The sequence below is a fragment of the Hyperolius riggenbachi genome, chromosome 9, assembly GCF_040937935.1.
Source record: "Hyperolius riggenbachi isolate aHypRig1 chromosome 9, aHypRig1.pri, whole genome shotgun sequence".
Taxonomy (NCBI): Eukaryota; Metazoa; Chordata; class Amphibia; order Anura; family Hyperoliidae; genus Hyperolius; species Hyperolius riggenbachi.
In genome coordinates this window covers 151930810-151953595 of record NC_090654.1, presented here as the reverse complement: position 1 = coordinate 151953595, position 22786 = coordinate 151930810, and the positions used below count along the sequence as shown (strand labels likewise).

General features: G+C 46.0%; 1 protein-coding gene across 5 annotated transcripts in view; it reads left to right on the top strand.

Moving 5' to 3' along the window:
* TAMM41 (TAM41 mitochondrial translocator assembly and maintenance homolog) overlaps positions 1-22786 on the top strand; it is a 666331-nt gene that overhangs the window by 415311 nt on the left and 228234 nt on the right. For all 5 annotated transcript variants that reach the window (XR_011023981.1, XM_068253613.1, XM_068253614.1 and 2 more), the window contains one exon: positions 7912-8057. Coding sequence is in view for 4 of the 5 variants with exons in the window: in XM_068253613.1 (XP_068109714.1) it covers positions 7912-8057 (146 nt within the window). In the remaining variant the exon portion in view is untranslated. The remainder of the gene's footprint in view (positions 1-7911; positions 8058-22786) is intronic.

Here is a 22786-nt window from a genome sequence, read left to right as displayed (position 1 = left end):
CTCCTCTTGTCGCCTCCAACTAAAACATATCTTCCGCATCTGCCCTTTTCTAACACAGGACACTACCAAACTTCTGGTGTACGCCCTATTTCCTGACTAGACTATTGCAACTCTCTGCTCTGCGGCCTCCCTACCAACCGTTTAGCCCCGCTACAGTCTATCATGAACTCTGCTGCACTACTCATTCACCTTTCCTCCCACTTCTCCAGCCCAATTCCCCTCTGCCAATCCCTTCACTGGCTGCCAGCTACACAATGGATACAATTTAAAATTCTTACTTTCGCCTACAAAGCTCTCCACAACATAGCTCCTTCCTATCTTAATCAACTTACTTCCAGATACCATCCTTCACACAGTCTCCGCTCTGCTAGCGATCTCCTTCTGTCTTCTTCCCTGATCACCTCTTCCCACTCCCGCTTGTAAGACTTCTCTCGATCTCCTTTCCTCCTCTGGAACAATCTCCCTCAACACTTCCGCCACTCATCCACACTTACTAATTTTAGGCGCAATCTGAAAACTCACCTCTTCAGGCAAGCATACACTCCTACCTAGGACCCTGCCCACTAACCACCATTTCTACTACTTCACACACAGCTTCCCTTTACCTACTGTTCTATACCTTAAATGTTTAAACTGTAAGGCCTTTTGGTCAGGGCTCTCTTCCCTTTTGTCTCTCAATGCTGTGTAATGGGTGTACATACCCCCCACCTTTTATAAAAACAAGTAGTTAATTTGTTCACTGTATTAGCTGTAATACCCTCTTGTCTTGTGTCAAGTGTTGTATTGTATACTCTGTATTGTTATACCTTGTATGCTATTGTACAGCGCCATGGAAGATGCTGGCGCTGTATAAATTAAAAAAAAGAACACCTTTCTACGCAACTCAGTCCCCTAATAGCTTTACTAGACAACACAGCATTCCCTATTGGTCTTCAGAGTACTGAACTCATAACTGCCATTAACTGCCATAACTGCCATTAATCACATAATGTAAATGGAAGAACTGGTACATACCGCACAAAACAGATTTGATGCATATGTCTCAACTTGGGCATGCTGGATTGACGCACGAGATTCACTCACAGATCAAGGAACCCTGGATGAGTTCTCATCAGAAATATAATGTTTGGTTTCATATTAACTAATTCTCAATGACCTCCATGCCCTTATAAAGGGTAATCTTGTCATGAGATGACAATTATTGAGAGCTTGGATCCGAGACCCAGCTCCTACCCCTCCTAATTACCCACACTCTTCACTTCTCCTTTCTCTATACAATACAATACAATAACATTTCTATAGCGCTTTTCTCCCATAGGACTCAAAGCGCTTAGGCTCTCTCAGATTCAGTAGTTAGTAGGATGAAGTATTCACACAACAAAAGTTATATTTCTGCAAATGCCAGACTGAACAGGTGGGTTTTCAGTCTGGATTTAAACACATCCAGGGATGGGGCTGTCCTGATCTGTTGAGGTAAGGAGTTCCAAAGCATAGGGGCAGCATGACAGAAGGCTCTGGGACCAAAAGTTTCCAAGTGGACTCTGGGTATGACTAGATTATTAGAACCTGTGGATCTGAGAATGCGGGGATTGCTACGCAGCTGTAACATATCTTTCAAGTATCCAGGGCCTAGATTATTCAGGGATTTAAATGTCAGTAGGCCGATCTTGAATAGGACCCTCCATTCTATAGGTAGCCAGTGAAGGGAATGCAGGACTGGCATTATGTGGCAGTGACGGGGTTGGTTGGTTAGCAGTCTGGCAGCAGTATTCTGTATCAGCTGTAGGCGGTACAAGACCTTTTTTGGAAGGCCAGTGTAGAGAGCATTGCAGTAGTCCAGTCGGGATGTGATGAAGGCGTGGACTAAGGTTGGCAGATCTTCTGGGGGTATGAGGTGCTTGATTTTTGCAATGTTCTTCAGGTGAAAATAGGATGATTTCACCACCGCAGAGATTTGAGTTCTGAAGTTTAAATCCCCATCAATTAGAACTCCCAGGCTACGCACATGATCAGAGCTGCGTAGATCCGTGCCTCCTATTCCCAGTGGTGAAGACTGCAAGTTAAGTTGTTTTGTTATCATGCTCTGCCCTCCAATCAGAAGGACTTCAGTTTTGTCTGCATTTAGTTTCAGCCAGTTGTCATTCATCCATTGCTGTAGTTCACGTAAGCAGGCGTTTATAGTTAGAGTTGGGTCTGTCACACCAGGCTTGAAGGAAAGATATAGTTGGGTGTCGTCTGCGTAGCAGTGGTATGTCAGGCCATGTTTTTGGATTAGTTTTCCCAATGGTAGCATGTAAATCGTGAAAAGCAGGGGAGAGAGGATTGAGCCCTGGGGCACCCCATACTTAAGTGTTACAGGGGTGGACAGGAAGGGCCCCATAGACACTTTGTGGGTTCTGCCACTCAAGAAGGATTGGAACCACTGAAGTACTATGCCATCAATGCCGCAGTATTCCTGTAGCCTGTTTATCAAGATTTCATGGTCAACTGTGTCAAAGGCTGCAGAAAGGTCTAGCAGTATGAGGATCGAGCACTCTCCTCTGTCTCTTGCCTTGAGCAGGTGGTTGCATATTTGGATGAGGGCAGTTTCAGTGCTGTGGTGTTTCCTGAAGCCAGACTGGAATGGGTCATAACTGTTATTTTGTAGGATTCTGGCTTCTAGCTGGAGGTATACAGCTTTTTCAATTAGCTTGCCCAGAAAGGGGAGGTTAGAGACAGGTCTGTAGCTGGTCATTGCATCTGGGTCCAGGGAGGGTTTTTTGAGGAGAGGCCTGATGATTGCTTCCTTCAGTAAAGCAGGAAACATCCCTGATTGTAAGGAACAGTTAACAATTTTGAGGAATACCGGTACGAACAGGTCGGGGCAGTTCAACATGAACTGTGTTGGGCCAGGATCCAGGTCACAGGTAGTTAGGCGGACGTGAAGGAGGATGCTTGATGTGACTTCTTCATCAATTTCTTTGAAGTTTGACCAAGGTGTTACGTTGTCTCTGCTAATGGTCTTCGGCGCTATATTAGGCTCAGATGCTGTAAGTTGGATGGCGGACCTTATAGCGGAGACTTTGTCTGTGAAGAAATGGGCAAATTGGTCACAGAGGTCCTTTGAAGACTCGATATTAAGTTTTTGACATGCTGGGTTGCAGAGTTTTTCCACTGTGCGGAACAGTTGGGCTGGTTTGTTAACTGCATTTGCAATCTCTTGTGATAGAAAGGATTTTTTTCCCGTGATTATCTTTTGGTAGCTCTTCAAGTGGAAGATTAAGGCATGTTTGTCTTCTGGGGACTGAGATTTGCGCCACAGCCTCTCAAGTTTTCGGCCTTGTCTTTTCAGCTCTTTTATAGCGTTATCAAACCACTGTGCATGATGGTGTGGAGTAAGATATTTGGTGCGCAGAGGAGCAATGGTCTCAAAGGTGGAGGACACACATTTGTTGTATTTAAACACCAGAGTATCAGGGTCCAAGCTGGGGTCAGTCAATTCATCAAAGCTAAGGTTATCTCGGATATGTTGAGGTGTTAGCCCTTTTAAGCGGCGATATTTTATTTGATTCTTGACCTGGTGTTTGACGGCTGGTATTGAGAGGGAGAAGTGGATAGTGTGATGGTCTGACCAGGCAACAGGATTAATTTCCACATTGGCTATTGACAGCCCAGTATGGAATATAAGGTCCAGAGTGTGACCTTTCCTGTGAGTAGCAGAGCTGATTGATTGGAGGAAGCCCAGTTCATGTAAGGCACGAGGTAGCTCTTTTCCAAATTGTGAAGAGGAGTCGTCCACCCATGTATTGAAATCTCCAAGAACAATCCATCTGGGGTGTTCCAGTGTTAGGTTGCACAGGAGGTCTACAAGTTCCTCAAGGAAGTCTGAGTATTTTTCTGGTGGGCGGTAGATCAGCAATATGTTAATGTTTTCCTCAGCTGAAAGTTGCACCCCCAAGCATTCAAACGAGTTGGTAGGACCTACAGTAAGTGGTCTGATTTTCAAAGCTGATCTAAAGCAAAGTGCAACCCCTCCTCCCCTGCGTTCTTTCCTGTTGCAGTATATCACAGAATAGTTTGTTGGCACAGCTGCCTCCAGGGTGGGGCCAACAGGTTCAGAAAGCCAGGTTTCAGTCAGGCAGGCCAGATCAGAAGACTCTATTAGATCATGTATGATTGCTGTTTTGTTGTTTATTGATCTGACGTTGCAGAGGACAGCCTTGATGGGGCTACCCTGGGAGCTGAGGTCTGAGTTTGAGGACTCCAGGAGGGAACAGTCTCCAGATGTGTGGCTGTCATCTCTGCTGGATTGTGCTGGAGCTATTAGGGTTGTTGGCTGGGTGTACTCTGTAGATTTTGTCACAGAGTTATTTTGGTTCTGCAGTGAATAACGTCTTTTCCCACGTCCCCTGGATCCTCTCTTTGTCTTTCTGTAGATTCCAACAGACTTAAGTAGAATTATTGTTGATTTGTCAATTGGATATATATTTCTTGGTTGGTATACAGCTAGAAGTGTCTGTGCTGAATATTGATGTTTACACATTAGGATGGACAAGAGACAGCTCACGGCTCTTGCTAAGAAAGGCCCTATTTAAAGAGGAACTGTAACATAAAAAGATCCCCTGGGGGGTACTCACCTCGGGTGGGGGAAGCCTCCGGATCCTAATGAGGCTTCCCACGCCGTCCTCCATCCGTCAGGGGTCTCGCTGCAGCCCTCCGTGGAGTCCGGGCAGCGGTGACGTCAATATTTACCTTCCTGGCTCCTGCGCAGGCGCTCTGACGGCTGTCGGCTCCGAACTACACGGAAATACCCGATCGCCGTCGGGTCCGCTCTACTGCGCAGGCGCAAGTTTCCTGCGCCTGCGCAGTAGAGCGGACCCGAATGAGATCGGTTATTTCCGTGTAGTTCGGAATGGAAAGCCGCCACAGCGCCCCCGCTGGAGCCAGCAAAGGTAAATATTGAAATGACAGTCGGCACAGTCGCCGGCTGTTCGGAGGGCTGCGGAGAGACCCCCGTGGGACAGAGGACGGCGTGGGAAGCCTCATTAGGATCCGGAGGCTTCCCCCACCCGAGGTGAGTACCCCCCAGGGGATCTTTTGAATGTTACAGAGTCTCTTTAAAGTCAAGGTGTGAACTTTCACAGCTGTGGCTGGTATCCTGCAGAGATCAAAGGGCCTGTATAGACTGAATTGTCCTTACACAGAGATGTATGGATGGACAGCATGGATTTGGAAACACAGTCCTTTGTTTAGGAGTTTGAAGATATAATATATTATATATAATATATGTAGAAAAATATAGTCTATTGAGCATAGATGCTGTAGATAATCGATGAAAGTTACTCACAGGATGGGAGACGGCGGGCACAAAGAGGCAGAAAGTCTTTAAGGTCTCAGGTCAATTCCAAGGAAGGTGTGCAGTGTCCAGCAGTGTGTGATACCAAGGAAGATCCAATCCAGCTTAAATCTTTGCCATCCCATTCTCTAACTTTTCTTCTCTCATTTGTTACATTATTTACCTTTGGTTTTTGATAAAAACGAGTTCACCAATTCTCAGAAAGATTTCATTGATGTTAACCACCCTGGCGTTCTGATTAAATCGCCAGGGTGGCTGCGGGAGGGTTTTTTTTAAATAAAAAAAAACTATTTCGTGCAGCCAACTGAAAGTTGGCTGCATGAAAGCCCACTAGAGGGCGCTCCGGAGGCGATCTTCCGATCGCCTCCGGCGCCCAGAATAAACAGGAAGGCCGCAATGAGCGGCCTTCCTTGTTTTGCTTACATCGTCGCCATAGCGACGAGCGGAGTGACGTCATCGACGTCGGCCGACGTCCTGACGTCAGCCGCCTCCGATCCAGCCCTTAGCGCTGGCCGGAACTTTTTGTTCCGGCTACGCTGGGCTCAGGCGGCTGGGGGGACCCTCTTTCGCCGCTGCTCGCGGCGGATCGCCGCAGAGCGGCGGCGATCAGGCAGCACACGTGGCTGGCAAAGTGCCGGCTGCGTGTGCTGCTTTTTATTTCATCAAAATCGGCCCAGCAGGGCCTGAGCGGCAGCCTCTGGCGGTGTTGGACGAGCTGAGCTCGTCCAGACCGCTCAGCAGGTTAATATGCATTACCAAACATACTATTGTACAGTGGGATGCAAAATTTTGGAGAACCTTGTTAATTGTCATGATTTTCCTGTATAAATCGTTGGTTGTTACGATAAAAAATGTCAGTTAAATATATCATATACGAGACACACACAGTAATATTTGAGAAGTGAAATGAAGTTTATTGGATTTATAGAAAGTGTGCAATAATTGTTTAAACAAAATTAGGCAGGTGCATAAATTTGGGCACTGTTGTCATGTTATTTGATTGATTCCAAAACCTTTAGAACACATTATTTGAAATCAAACTGGCTGGCTTGGTAAGCTTAGTGACCCCTGACCTACATAGACAGGTGAATCCAATTATGAGAAAGAGTATTTAAGGGGGTCAATTGTAAGTTTCCCTCCTCTTTTAATTTTCTCTGAAGAGTAGCAACATGGGGGTCTCAAAACAACTCTCAAATGACCTGAGGACAAAGATTGTTCACCATCATGGTTTAGCGGAAGGATACAGAAAGCTGTCTTAGAGATTTCAGCTGTTTCCACTGTTAGGAACATATTGAGGAAATGGAAGACCACAGGCTCAGTTCAAGTTAAGGCTTGAAGTGGCAGACCAAGAAAAATCTCGGATAGACAGAAGCGACGAATGGTGAGAACAGTCAGAGTTAACCCACAGACTAGCACCAAAGACCTACAACATCATTTTGCTGCAGATGGAGTCACTGTGCATTGTTCAACCATTCGGCGCACTTTGCACAAGGAGATGCTGTATGCGAGAGTGATGCAGAGACAGCCTTTTCTCCGCCCACAACACAAATAGAGCCGCTTGAGGTATGCTAAAGCACATTTGGACAATCCAGCTTCATTTTGGAAGAAGGTGTTGTGGACTGATGAAACTAAAATTGAGTTATTTGGGCGTTATGCATGGAGGAAAAATAGCACAGCATTCCAAGAAAAACACCTGCTACCTACAGTAAAATATGGGGCTGGTCCGTCATGCTGTGGGGCTGTGTGGCCAGTGCAGGGCCTGAGAATCTTGTCAAAGTTGAGGGACGCATGGATTCCACTCAGTGTCAGCAGATTCTGGAGACCAATGTCCAGGAATTGGTGATAAAGCTGAAGGTGCACTGGGGCTGGATCTTTAAACAAGACAACGACCCTAAACACTGCTCAAAATCCACTAAGGCATTCATGCAGAGGAACAAGTGCAATATTCTGGAATGGCCATATCAGTCCCCAGACCTAAATATAATTGAAAATCTGGGGTGTGAGTTAAAGAGAGCTGTCCATGCTCGGAAGCCATCAAACCTGAATAAACGAGAATTGTTTTGTAAAGAGGAATGGTCCAAAATACCTTCAACCAGAATCCAGACTCTCATTGGAACCTACAGGAAGCCTTTAGAGGCTGTAATTTCTGCAAAAAGAGGATCTACTAAATACTGATTTCATTTCTTTTTTGTGGTGCCCAAATGTATGCACCTGCCTAATTTTGGTTAAACAATTATTGCAAACTTTCTGTAACTTTCTGTAAACCCAATAAACTTCATTTCACTTCTCAAATATCAATGTGTGTGTCTACTACAAAATATATTTAACTGACATATTTTATCGCAACAACCAAAGATTTATACAGGAAAATCATGACAATTAACAAGGTTGCACAAACTTTCGCATCCCACTGTATATCTATAATTTTATTCTATGTTATTGTACTGGTTGTATCTGCTTTATAGAAAATTAATTTAGAATATATAGAAAATTAATTTTCAAAAAAAAAAAAAAAAAGACATTAGCTGTATCAGAATAGGTCATACATTGTATATTCATACTCATTTCTTGTACAGGTGACTTCCGGATGATAATAGGTGAAGATAAAACCAAGGTTGTGAACATTGTCAAACCAAACCTAGGCCATTTTCAGAAGCTGTACTGCAGTATTTTACAAGAATGTCCACAGGCCGTGTACAAGCCAACCCAGGGTAAAGTTGAGGTAAGTGTATACATACATACACACAGTTGTGCTTACGGTATATGTTTACATACTGTACCTTGGAAAATTTTATAATTTCTCAATTATTCTTACATTTTTAATAGAGTATGAATGATAGCACAAAAACTGTTCTTTCATGCATGGTTAGTGGTTAGTTGAAGCCATGTATTATAAAACAACCTTGTTTACTCTTGAAATCACTATACAAACTACCCAAACTACCGTGATCAAAAGTTTACATACTCTAATACTGTGTATTACCACCTTTAACATCAATGACAGCTTGAAGTCTGTTGTGGTAGTTGTGGATGACTTCTTAGACGGTAAAGCTGTCCATTTTTCCTGGCAAAAAGTCTCCAGTTCCCATAAATTCTTGGGCTGTCTTGCATGAACTGTGCATGTTTGAGGTTCCCTCAGAATAGCTCAATGATATTGAGGTCAGTAGACTGAGATGGCCACTCTAGAACCTTTACTTTATATTGCTGTAGCCAATGACAGGCCTTGTATTTTGGATCATTATGTTGGAATGCCCAAGTACAGTGTACATCCCATCATTAACTTACTTGCTAATGAGTGTACATTTTTCTACAGAATTTTTTGATAACGTACTGCATGCATATTGGCATCAATTCTGAGCAAATTCCCTGTTCCTTTGAAGCACGCACATTCCCAAAAAATCAGCGATCCACCACCATGTTTTACAGTAGGAATGGAGTACCTTTCTTCATAGACCTTGTTGACTCTCCTCCAAATGTAGCATTTATGGTTGTGGTCAAAAACATCAACTAAAGTCTCATCATGCCAAATAACTTTGTACCAGAAGGTTTGAGGCTTGTCTCAGTGCTGTTTGGCATATTTTAAGTGGGATACTTTGTGGCATTTGCATAGTAATGGGTTTATTCTAGCAACTCGGCCATGCAGCCTATCTTTCTTCAAGTGCCTCCTTATTGTGCATCTTGAAACTGCCACACCACATTTTTTCAGAGAGTCCTGTATTACCGTATACTGAATTTATTTAGGAGTTTTGCAAGAGGATTTAAAATTACTCTCAAGACAAGATTCCCCCTACTGAGTTTCTACATTCCAGAAGGAAAGAACCTTTAGCATAAGCTGCATTAAGCAAGGAGAAGGCCTTTGACACCATAGATTGAGACTACAGTATATGATGACAGTGTTACAGAAGGTGGGAATTGGAGGCAACTTTCTGCAAGCAATTAAAGGACTTTATTCATCTCCTATGGCACAATTAAAACTCCCCTCTACCTCCCCTATCAACATCCCAATTAAAAGGGAAACAAGGCAGGGATGCCTGCTCTTGCCCGCATTGTTTGCGCTGGTGATTGAGCCGCTAGCAGTAGAAATTAGAAGATCACCTGATATCCAAGGGATAACCAAAGCAGGGAAAACTTACAAAGCAAATCTTTTCACTGACGACTTGCTTCTCACACTCACTTCCCCCACACTCCACTCCCGAACCTCTTAAAATTAGTCCAAAAATTTTGTAATTTCTCCGGACTGTGCCTTAACCACTTAAGGACTGCAGTCATAAAACCCCTTAAGGACCAGACACTTTTTTTCCATTCAGACCACTGGAGCTTTAATGGTTTATTGCTCGGTCATACAACCTACCACCTAAATCAATTTTACCTCTTTTTCTTGTCACTAATACAGCTTTCTTTAGGTGCTATTTGATTGCTGCTGTGATTTTTAGTTTTTATTATATTCATCAAAAAATACATGCATTTTGTAAAAGAAATGATTTTTTTTTTACTTCCTGTGCTGACATTTTTCAAACAAAGTAAAATTTCTATATATATTTTGTCCACATTTATTGTGCTACATGTCTTTGATTAAAAAAAAATCCAATAAGTATATATTTATTGGTCTGGGTAAAAGTTATAGCGTTTACAAACTATGGTGCAAAAAGTGAATTTTCCCATTTTGAAGCATCTCTGACTTTTCTGAGCACCTGTCATGTTTCATGAGGTGCTAGAATTCCAGGATAGTATAAATACCCCCAAAATGATCCCATTTTGGAAAGAAGACATCCCAAAGTATTCACTTTGAAGCATGGTGAGTTCATAGAAGATTTTATTTTTTGTCACAAGTTAGCGGAAAACGACACTTTGTGACAAAATAAAGAATAAAAAAGTGTTTCCATTTCTGCTAACTTGTGACAAAAAAAATGAAATCTGCCACGGACTCACCATGCCCCTCTCTGAATACTTTGGGGTGTCTACTTTCCAAAATGGGGTCATTTGTGGGGTGTGTTTACTGTCCTGGCATTTTAGGGGGTGCTAAATTGTAAACACCCCTGTAAAGCCTAAAGGTGCTCATAGGACTTTGGGCCCCTTAGCAGACTCTTAGAAGACACCCTAAGGTATTCCGTTAGGAGTATGGTGAGTTCATAGAAGATTTTATTTTTTGTCACAAGTTAGCGGAAATTGATTTTTATTGTTTTTTTCACCAAGTGTCATTTTCCACTAACTTGTGACAAAAAATAAAATCTTCTATGAACTCACCATACACCTAACAGAATACCTTGGGGTGTCTTCTTTCTAAAATGGGGTCACTTGTGGGGTTCCTATACTGCCCTGGCATTTTAGGGGCCCAAAACCGTGAGGAGTAGTCTGGAAACCAAATGCTTCAAAATGACTGTTCAGGGGTATAAGCATCTGCAAATTTTGATGACAGGTGGTCTATGAGGGGCCGAATTTTGTGTAACTGGTCATAGGCAGGGTGGCCTCTTAGATGACAGGTTGTATTGGCACTGAAGTGCAGGAAGCGCAGGATGTTCTCAAATCGTGACCTGGACATGGCAGCAGAGAACATGGGCATGTGATGTATTGGGTGCGTAGACCAATAAGATCGCAATACATTTTTTTTTAGTAGACCCATGTTAAGGAGAAAGCCCCAAAAAATGTTTGGAAACTTGAAGTGGTTTCCACCGAAAAGGCTGGGCATGATAGCTTCTTGGATTGGCGGTTGCATATTGTGTGGCATAACGGTTGGTCTCGGCCACAATTAAGTGGTAGAGACCAGCAGTGATCAGAAAAAAAGATTCTGTCACTGCGGTGGGGTGAGTGAGGGTTTGGCTGGGTGATCAAAAGCCTGCAGGGGGCAGATTAGGGCCTGATCTGAGGGATAGGAGTGCTAGGGGTGACAGGTGGTGACAGGAGGTAATTGATGGGTGTCTCAGGGGGTGATTAGATGGGAAAATAGATGCAATCAATGCACTGGGGAGGTGATCGGAAGGGGGTCTGAGGGGAATCTGAGGGTTTGGCCGAGTGATCAGGAGCCCACACTGGGCAAATAAGGGTCTGATCTGATGGGTAGGTGTGCTAGGGGGTGACAGGAGGTGATTGATGGGTGTCTCAGGGTGTGATTAGAGGGGGAATAGATGCAAGCAATGCACTAGGGAGGTGGTCAGGGGGGGTCTGAGGGCAATCTGAGGGTGTGGGCGGGTAATTTGGTACCCGCAAGGGGCAGATTAGGGTCTGATCTGATGGGTAGCGGTGACAGGGGGTGACGGGGTAATTGATAGGTGATCAGGGTGTGATTAGAGGGGAGAATAGATGCAAGCAATGCACTGGCGAGGTGATCGGGGGGAGGGGGGGTCTGAGGGCGATCTTAGGGTGTGGGTGGGTGTTTGGGTGACTGCAAGGGGCAGATGAGGGTCTGATCTGATGGGTATGATGGGTAGCAGTGACGGAGGGTGATTGATGGGTGTTTAGAGGAGAGAACAGATGTAAATAATGCACTGGGAAGGTGATCAGGGGGGGTTTGAGGGCGATCTAAAGGGTGTGGGCGGGTGTTTGGGTGCCTGCAAGGGGCAGATTAGGGTCTGAACTGATGGGTAGCAGAGACAGGTGGTGACGGGGTGATTGATGGGTGATCAGTGGGTGATTAGAGGGGAAAACAGATGTAAACAATGCACTTGAGAGGTGATCTGCGGGCGGACCTGAGGGTGTGGGCGGGTGATCAGGTGCCCGCAAGGGGCAGGTTAGGGTCTGATCTGATGGGTGGCAGTGACAGGAGGTGATTGATGGGTGATTGACAGGTGATCAGTGGGTGATTACAGGGGAGAATAGAGGTATACAGTACACGGGGGGGGGGGTCTGGGGAGGATCTGAGGATGTGGGGGGATGATCAGAAGCCCCCAGGGGGCAGTTTAGGACCTGGTCTAAAGTATAGCGTTGATAGATAGTGACAGGGGGTGATCGATGGGTGATTAGGGGGAGGATTGGGTGCAAACAGTGGTCTGAGGGGGTGATCGGGGGGGGGGGGGGGGTTCTGAGGGGTGCTGTGTGCGATCAGGGGGCAAGGGGGGCAGGATCAGTGTTTGTGTGTGCTTACTACGGGGGCTGCCTCCTGCACTGGGCGTCCCTCCTGCACTGGTGGTACGCACCCACAGCACAGCATATAGCCAAGGCCGCCAAATCGCATATTGCCAGACAGTGGCTACAACCTACACTCTATTCAGCAAGTTGATAACATTATCATGGATATTTATCAAAACATGGCAAACTTGGTTAAATGCCTCAAACCTTATAGGTCTCCGATCATGTGCTTTTTCGTTGTGATATTTTATCAAATATTACGTCTTGTTTATGGATATGCTGACCTCCTTAACTGTTTAACTTTAAAGAGCCTTCCTGTATCTAACCTGACTGCATAATTGGTTCTTCATGTTTTGTTCAATGTAAACAACTGTTTGTATTTAGCACAGCCCCTTTTGGGGCAAACAACTATTGCTGTATTGTTAATTTGGTTTGCTTAACCCAATAAAAAACTTTTGAAACTAAAATTACTCTCAACTCAGATCCTTCACTCAATTTCTGATCTCTCTGCACAAGTCTCCCACATAGAGGAAAAAAATCACAGATATCTCTATGGAGCAAAACGAGTTAATTGATGCCCACTTAGAACAGGCAGAAGATGTTAAATGGCTCAAAGACAAAATGAATGATTCAGAGGACAGAAACAGGTGAAACAATGTTAAGATCAAGGGCATTCCTGAATCTGTCTCTACTGAGGAATTGCACTGTTATGTTACTAGCATGCTGAAAACTTTGCTCCCAGAGATCCCACCTCAGGAACTTTTAACTGATCAAGCTCACAGGCTCCCGGAGTCCAAATTTCTCTCTGAGCAAATCTCTAGGGGGGTTATAGAGCACATACATTTCTTTCATGTCAAGGAAGCTTTTATGTTTCTAACCAGGAGAGGAAAACCGTTACCAGACCCATATGCTTCAATGTCTTTTTGTGTACTCCCAAGAAACTCTTTAAGCTCAGCAAGCTCTCTTACCTGTTACCTCTGCACTGTGTAACTATAATATACTGTATAAATGGGGTTTCCCCACTAGAGATGGCTCGAACCTCTGATTTTAGGTTTGCGAACCTCGAATGCAAACCTCCGCAAAAGTTTGCGTTCGTGCAAACCGTAATAGACTTCAATGGGCAGGAGAACTTTCAAAACTTCAAACACTGTTTCTGCCCACAAAAGTGATGGAAAAGATGTTTCAAGGGGTCTAACACCTGGAGGGGGGGCATGGCGGAGTGGGATACACGCCAAAAGTCCCGGGGAAAATTACAGATTTGACGCAGAGCAGGGTTTTAAGGGCAGAAATCGCATTGCCTTGCTAAATTGAAGGCATAAAACATCTAGCGTGTGTATATATCAATCAGGTAGTGTAATTAGTGTACTGCTTCACACTGACAGTCCAAACTCACTGTATAATGCACCGCAAACAGCTGTTTGTGTAGTGATGGCCATGCTGGACTGGTGCCCACCATGGCGAGCGTGCAGGCGATGGCGGTTTTCAATCCCATATGGTCGCCGGGCTGAGGTAGCTCAATGACAGATCAGTGACTGTCCAGCTCATCGAATTTGGTCTTTCCACAATGAAGCAACGACCTTATTATCTTGGGTCAGGTGTGCCCCCCCAACACACTCATATAGATGATTGCTTCACTGTGATATGCAAGCCCCTTCCTTCACCACAGCAAAGTAAAAATCACGAAGGGGAATTGACCCATGTACATGCCTTTTGTTTTATTGTTGCAGCCACAGTGCAGCCAGAAAAATTAGGCAGGCACGTACACGCACCAGAAAAACTATTATTGTTCTCATTAGTGGCCGCAAAAATTAAGGAATCCACCTGGAGTCCTGGACCTTGTTGGTGGTGGAGGAGAAGGCAGTCACACAGCATACAGACAGAGATGCTGTGTGTGGGGACTGACTTAGTCTTCGGGCAGGCAGTAGCCCTCCGGGTTCCATGCCTCATTAATTTTGATAAAGGTGAGGTACTGAACACTTTTTTGACCTAGGTGACTTCTCTTCTCACTGACAATGCCTCCAGCTGCGCTGAAGGTCCTTTCTGACAGGACGCTTGAGGCAGAGCAAGCCAGAAGTTGGATGGCAAATTCTGACAGCTCTGGCGACAGGTCAAGCCTGTGCACCCAGTAGTCCAGGGTTTCATCGCTGCTCAGAGTGTCTATATCCGCAGTTAAGGCCAGGTAGTCGGTTACCTGCCGGTCGAGGCATTGATGGAGGGTGGATCCGGAAGGGCTAAGGCGAGGCGTTGGACTAAACAATGTCCACATGTCCGACATTACCATGAGATCTCTATAGAGTTTCCTGTCCTTGCCTCCGTGGACATGGGAGGAGGAGGAAGATTACTGGCAGTGGCACCTTTATTACGTTGTGCTGTGACATCACCCTTAAACGCACTGTAAAGCATACTTGCCAGCTTGTTGTGCAAGTGCTGCATCCTGTCTGCCTTCTGTCAATTTGGTAACATCTCAGCCACTTTGTGCTTATACCAAGGGTCTATTAGCGTGGCCACCCAGTACAGGTCATTCCCCTTGAGTTTTTTTATACGGGGGTCCCTCAACAGGCTGGACAGCATGAAAGACCCCATCTGCACAAAGCTGGATGCCGACCTACTATCCGTCTCCTCTTGCTCTTCCTTAGTGATGTCAGGTAAGTTCTCCTCCTCCCCCCAGCCACGAAAGGTGAGCAGCACAAGCCCACTGCGACGCCTGCTGCGGTTGTTCTTCCGCCTCCTCCTCAAAAAAACCTTCCTCATCTGACTCCTCTTCCCCAGACGACTCTTCTGTGCTGCAGCAGGTGTTAAGGAAACATTTGGTTCTGCTGTTGATCGTTTCCACTCTTCCTCTTCTTCCTGTTCACGCTCGTCCACAGCTTGATCCACCACTCTACGCACGGCACGCTCCAGGAAGAAAGCATATGGGATCAAGTCGCTGATGGCTCCTTTACTGTGACTCACCAGGCATTACGCATGAGTGTCCAGTACCTCGGCAAGAAAATCCCCAGCTCCCCAGAGCCTGACCTAGTGCCATATCTGTACAGATACTCGTTGACGGCTTTCTCCTGTTGTATCAGGCGGTCAAACATGAGGAGCGTTGAATTCCAGCGAGTCGGGCTATCACAAATCAAGCACCTCACCGGCAAGTTGTTTCTCTGCTGAATATCGGTCAAGCATGTCATGGCCATGTAGGAACGTCTGAAATGCCCAAACACCTTCCTGGACTGCTTTAGGACCTCCTGTAAGCCTGGGTACTTACACCCAAATCCGATTGCTGGTATAACAATGTGCAGTCACACAGGTGCAGTGAAAATGGATGCACTGACTGCTGGTATATAAAACAGCGTGCTGTCACACAGATGCAGTGAAAGGTATTCAGTGACTGCTGGTATAACAATATGCAGTCACAAAGGTGCAGTGAAAGGTATGCAGTGACTGCTGGTATAACAATGTGCAGTCACACAGGTGCAGTGAAAAGGTATGCACACTGACTGTTATATAAAACAGCGTGCGGTCAAACAGATGCAGGGAAATGTATGCAGTGACTGGTATTATAATACAATGTGCAGCAGTCACACAGGTGCAGTGAAAAGGTATGCAGTGACTGGTATATAAAACAGCGTGCTGTCACACAGATGCAGTGAAAGGTATGCAGTGACTGGTATTATAATACAATGTGCAGCAGTCACACAGGTGCAGTGAAAAGATGGGCACTGAATGTGCTGGGCCTGGCACAGTATAGCAATTACCAAGGGCCAGCTGTGACAGACAGGGCTGTATATGCAGTGTCAGTGGGCCACACAAAAAACAACAACAACAAAAAACACATCACAAGAACATTAGCTTTTAAAAGAACTGTTTTGTGTGATGATTTGCTCAGCTGCCTGTGCAGGCAGCCAGCCTTTTGACCATTGTGTAGGTTTGCATGCTGCAGGACTCTAAAAAGAAGAGCTTCTGTCAGTTTTGCAGCTTGTGCTTGCAGAGGAATTTGCATACGTTGTCATGCAAATTGCCTGGCCACATTCATTGGAGGCGTGTACTATAAGTACTATGTCTTTCCCACAATGCTTCGCTGTTCATAAGGATTTCGTCCTATGTAACACTCCTGGTGGGGTGTCAGCCTTGCTCTCTGTTTGAACATCAGCTTAGAGTAATTCCTAAATCTGCGCTAGGCAGATTTCCCTAGTGCTGTTAGGATTGTATTATCTGTATTGCCTGTTCTGTCTTGTCTTGCCTGTTTGCCATTGTCCTGTCCCTATGGTGATTGACAGGAAATGGTTCTGATCTCTGTTCTTGGAGTATAGCTGGTGCAGCGGTTGCTACCAGCTATCTCTTCTGTTCTGTCTCCTGGGATCGCACTAGCTACTTTTCGCTAACGCTGGGGATCCTTCTGTTCTGTCTCCTGGGATCGCGCTAGCTACTTTTCGCTAGCGCTGGGGATCCTTCTGTTCTGTCTTCTGGGATCGCGCTGGTCACTTTTCGCTGGCGCTGGGGATCCTTCTGTTCTGCTACTCTGTACTTGGATCGCGCTAGCCACTTTTCGCTAGTGCTGTGGATCCTATCTCTCGCTTGTCCCTGTTTTCGTGTGTCTGTCTGCTACGCTTGCTGGAGGCTCGGTGAGGTAACCGTTAAGCAAGCGCTCGCGTCCTCTGTTTCATGTTTGTCTGTTAATGGTTAGTTAGGCGTGCTTGTCTCTATTGTGCTTATCACGTGGAGACCGCGCATAACCGCGTGCACTGTTGCGAATGAGTGCGGTGTTCACGGTTAGCTAGCATTTGTTGTTTTCCGTATCTCCTCATTGTATTATTTGCTGTGCCTTTGCTAACCTTGTATTCTGTTCTGATCTGCCTTGTGTCTCGTCTGGCGATCGCACCTCTCGCGATCGCGTTCCTATTTCATATCTGCTGTTGTGTGTGTGCGGTTGCGGGGTGGCGACTGGATTGGCACACACACATACAACCTGTCCCTTTGCTCATTCTCATTCGCAATCGCCTCTCTTGCGATTGCGTTCTGCGTTTTGTACAATTCCTGTCTGGCATTTGTGGAGGTACAGAGGATTGGTTCCTCTGCACTCCCCAGCGCCATCTGCTGACAGGAATTTTCCCTCTACGGGTGCGTAGCACCTTTTGCTGGGTTCCTGTAAATTATACGCTTGTGGAGGATTTCCGCCGTGTCAGCGCACGCGTTGTGCGCTGATCACGGGGAAAGTTCCACAATCGTTACAGTATGAACAGCCCAACCTAAAACCCCAGTGTAGACGGAAATTCTGATTTGTATGATTTTGTCGAGTTTGGGTCCTGTGTCTTTAAGAGCTTTAAAAGGCTTAATTCAGAGACCAAGGCGGAATTTCTTTCTGAATGTGTGAGGTTTTGTCTGAATCCCACCTTTCAGATTTCTGATCCGTCCACGTCGGCTCTTCTGTTTGCCTATGTGCTCTTAAAAGACGATTTGTTCACCTGGGCATATAATCTGTTAAAAATCAATTCTTGGAATGGTAATCTGTATCAGTTGCTTGCAGTGATATTCTCTCACTGGTTTAAACTGCCTGGTTTACCACCTGCCCTAATTGAGTGTGTAGCTGCTGATAAGTCAGCTGATCTTTCCCTTCCATGCAAAACTTTTCAGTATGACAATCAGTTCAATGTGTCTGTTGCCACTTCAGGTTTTAAACAGCAGACATGCAAAGTGGCGAAAAAGAGAAAAACTAAAAAACGCAAGCATCGGAATAAAACACTCCCTATTGATGTTTGTAATGATGTTGTTCCGTCTCCGGCTTTTTTGCCCCAATCCAAAGCTTATGTGGATCCTGCTATAGGTAGGATCGCACACTACATTAAAGCAGTTAAAAAATCTGTTCTTGTTCCTGAACTCCAACCCTATGGAGATTATCTGGATACTGGCCTGTTTGAACCCCCATTTGCTTCCTGGGATGTTGGGGCCTTGCTGGAGGAATTCGATTTTGATTGGAAAGCTTTTTGCGATTTTTACATCGCAAAAAGCGAAGATGTCTTGAATGCTTGTCTTGACTCTATGTACCTTCTGATTGATTCCGATGAATGTGACAAGGATGATGTGGATCTGGTGATCTATGTATGGCAAACGATTTTGGATGAGTTGCACACACACCAACCAATTGATTCCAATAAAGAGACATCGTTGTCGGATGATTGTTCCTGCCTTTCTGGGGTAAAGCATGTGAGTCTTGACTTTGTGCAATCTGAAATGAATGAGTGTGCCGCTGTGGTTGATTCCTGTGCGAATCCTGAAGGATTCGCTCCTGACAGTGTGCAGTTTGAATCTGTGCGATCTGATGCCTGTTTCTCGGATGTTCCTGCAGATTGTGATCGGCATGAGTCTGCCGGTTTCCTCAAGGATGTGTGGGATCCTTTGTCATTTAGAAACAGATCTTTGAGATCTTCCGTCTGTGACCCTGCTATGGGGAAAATTTCTCGACTATGCAGCGTCAAAAGTAAAATTATTATGCCTAATAAAGTTTATCCTGTTGATGTCGCTATTTCTTCTGCAAATGAGTCTCTGTCTCACCCTGTTCTCACCTGTGAGGGCCCGTTGCCTGGGGACAGTTGCTCCAGCGTTTCGGTCCTAGATGCCTTGCAGTCTGCTCCGCAGATCGCGGAGGTTTGCGCTATAGAAGCGTCAGTTTCACAACCTAAAGTGAATTTTGATTCACAGGTTTTGCGTTCTGATTCCTCGGATTTGACATTGTTAGCCGAATCTAAGAGACAGCGCTTCGGTTTTGCGAATCTGATGCTGAACCCTCTTTGCCTTATTCAGAGACGCTTTCTCTGAACCTGCCCTGTACCATGAATAAAAACATGTTTTCCTTTCACACTGACATTTGTGAGCCCCTTTCTTGCTCTGAGGGAGGTTCTGACTCTCCACCCTGTACTCTGGATGAGTCAATATTGCCTTGTACAATATCTCCTGCCCTGCCCCTAGAGGCTCGTCTAGGTATTGCTGCTATTTTTACCTGTTTTTCTGCAGTTTTGGAGTTACAAGCTAGTTTGACTGCCACACAGAATTCTGGGTACAGTGAGAATGAAGTTAGGGAGTCAGTGTGTGTTCCAGTAAATATACCTGTACATTCCCCTCATTATGATGAGATCCAGTCTCAGGTTATGGTGGAACCATTCCTGGGACATCTGCCCTGTCCACAAAATAAAGTTCCAGTTTTGCCCTGTAATATGGATAGCTCAGAATCCTTCTTAGAAAACTTGAAAAATGATGTTCTGGAGGTCTCCGAGTTCCTCCCAAAGGGTGCAGAACTTGTAGGAGATGTCTCCTGCCCCTCAAGTCCTTCTGAGGTGTTGCCCTCTTCCGTAGGCATTGCTGCCTTGCTGGCTACCTTTTCAGCTCTGGTGGAGCTTCAGTCATGTGTAGTCAATGATGATATTGCAGTCACAGAAATTTCCGAATTTGAATCCGAGTCTTCTTTTGAAAGTCCAGTGCTTGAGACCATTGCTCGTGATGATTCTCTGCCCGGTCCTGGTTTTGGTTTCCTCGTGTCGGACTCTGAGGTTGGCAGTTCCCCAACATGTCCTGAGGTTTCTCCTGTGCTGGTGTACCCCAATGTGCTCTGTGACCCAGAAAGCCCAAGTGTGCCTCGGTTACCAGCATACTCAGATGCTTCCTCGGTGGAGACATGTTCTGATTTAGCCTGCCTGCTTGCATGCCCAGAAGTGGTCCCTGAAAGTCTTGATCTTGATGGGTGTCCTCGTAATTCTGAATCCGGAATTGTCATTGGTTCCATGGGGGTTCTTGGTAATTCTCCATGTGAGCCTGGTGATTGTTCTGCCCTCTTGGGATCTCTGTGGAGCTTCAAAAGGTTCTGGGAGATTCCGGGAGAAATTTTGCTTGGTCCCCTGGATAAGATCAACGGTGGCTTTTGTGTTGTAAGGGACACTTCGAACAGGTATTGTGGCAGGTTTGGTATTTTCGGACGCTCCTTGGAAGGTGGTGGGTATTGTCTGGAGGGTGTCGATGGCTTCTTCTCTGGCGGTCACAGTCCTGATGGGTGTTATACTGAGACTGGTAGTACTGATGGGCATGTTTTGGTGGCTTCTGTTTCCGATGAGGTCGGTTTCGGGTGGACTGACTCTGGAATTGGACCTTGTCGGGCTGCCCCGACCTTCATGAGTCTTCAGTTTGAGTCTGTTGCTAATAGCAGTTTTGAGGGTCGTCTGGAATTCGACCCTGGAGGGGGGGGTACTGTGATTATTTGCTCAGCTGCCTGTGCAGGCAGCCAGCCTTTTGACCATTGTGTAGGTTTGCATGCTGCAGGACTCTGGAAAGAAGAGCTTCTGTCAGTTTTGCAGCTTGTGCTTGCAGAGGAATTTGCATACGTTGTCATGCAAATTGCCTGGCCACATTCATTGGAGGCGTGTACTATAAGTACTATGTCTTTCCCACAATGCTTCGCTGTTCATAAGGATTTCGTTCTATGTAACACTCCTGGTGGGGTGTCAGCCTTGCTCTCTGTTTGAACATCAGCTTAGAGTAATTCCTAAATCTGCGCTAGGCAGATTTCCCTAGTGCTGTTAGGATTGTATTATCTGTATTGCCTGTTCTGTCTTGTCTTGCCTGTTTGCCATTGTCCTGTCCCTATGGTGGTTGACAGGAAATGGTTCTGATCTCTGTTCTTGGAGTATAGCTGGTGCAGCGGTTGCTACCAGCTATCTCTTCTGTTCTGTCTCCTGGGATCGCACTAGCTACTTTTCGCTAGCGCTGGGGATCCTTCTGTTCTGTCTCCTCGGATCGCGCTAGCTACTTTTCGCTAGCGCTGGGAATCCTTCTGTTCTGTCTTCTGGGATCGCGCTGGCCACTTTTCGCTGGCGCTGGGGATCCTTCTGTTCTGCTACTCTGTACTTGGATCGCGCTAGCCACTTTTCGCTAGTGCTGTGGATCCTATCTCTCGCTTGTCCCTGTTTTCATGTGTCTGTCTGCTACGCTTGCTGGAGGCTCGGTGAGGTAACCGTTAAGCAAGCGCTCGCGTCCTCTGTTTCATGTTTGTCTGTTAATGGTTAGTTAGGCGTGCTTGTCTCTATTGTGCTTATCACGTGGAGACCGCGCATAACCGCTTGCACTGTTGCGAATGAGTGCGGTGTTCACGGTTAGCTAGCATTTGTTGTTTTCCGTATCTCCTCATTGTATTATTTGCTGTGCCTTTGCTAACCTTGTATTCTGTTCTGATCTGCCTTGTGTCTCGTCTGGCGATCGCACCTCTCGCGATCGCGTTCCTATTTCATATCTGCTGTTGTGTGTGTGCGGTTGCGGGGTGGCGACTGGATTGGCACACACACATACAACCTGTCCCTTTGCTCATTCTCATTCGCAATCGCCTCTCTTGCGATTGCGTTCTGCGTTTTGTACAATTCCTGTCTGGCATTTGTGGAGGTACAGAGGATTGGTTCCTCTGCACTCCCCAGCGCCATCTGCTGACAGGAATTTTCCCTCTACGGGTGCGTAGCACCTTTTGCTGGGTTCCTGCAAATTATACGCTTGTGGAGGATTTCCGCCGTGTCGGCGCACGCGTTGTGCGCTGATGACGGGGAAAGTTCCACAATCGTTACATTTTGGAGTGCTTTTCAGAAATAAATATCAGCAAGGAGCAAGCTAACAGACCTGCTAACTATCGCTTTCCCTATCTCTCCAATGTCTCCCCCTTCTCTCACTAATTACAGCAGCAGACAGAGGGAGAAAATGGCCAATGCTGCTGCCTTTTATAGGGGGGGGGGGGGGGGGGTGGCTCCAGGAGAGAGTGCAGCCAATCCAATCCAAAAAAGCTTTATATAGTCCATAGGTGTGTGGAGGATGTAAGGGACAGTATGGGGGACTGGGATATACAGTCCATAGGGGGTATTGAGGGTGTACAGTCCATGTGGTATCATGTTCCTCTCAGTTGGTGGCAGCCTGTGACATATCGGGCAGCTATTTGACCGGTTGTTTCCTCCTCCCCCAGTAGGATGTAGAGTTTCCTCTCCTCATCTGTGGAGGTAAAATCCTGGATCTGGTCAGAGAGTCTCTGGAAGTGATCAGTCCTCACAGGTGTGTATTTGCTGCAGTGTAGCAGGAAGTGGGCCTCATCCGCCAAGACCCCCAGTTCACATTGTCTGCACAGTCTCTTCTCCCGGGGCTTCCATGTCTGTCTGTGGCGCCCTGTGTCTATCTCCAGGCTGTGGGCACTCAGACGGTACAGACTCAGGGTCTGTCTGTCTTTGTGGTGGTGTAGCCTCTCCAGATATGGAGGCATTGTGTACTCCCTCTGTAGTGATTGATAGACAGTGAGTTTCTGGGAGTTCTTTATGTCACTTCTCCATTCCTCTATGTATCGTTCCTTGCAGCTTTCTATAGTCCCTTTTATTTGGGCTTTTGTCAGCCTGT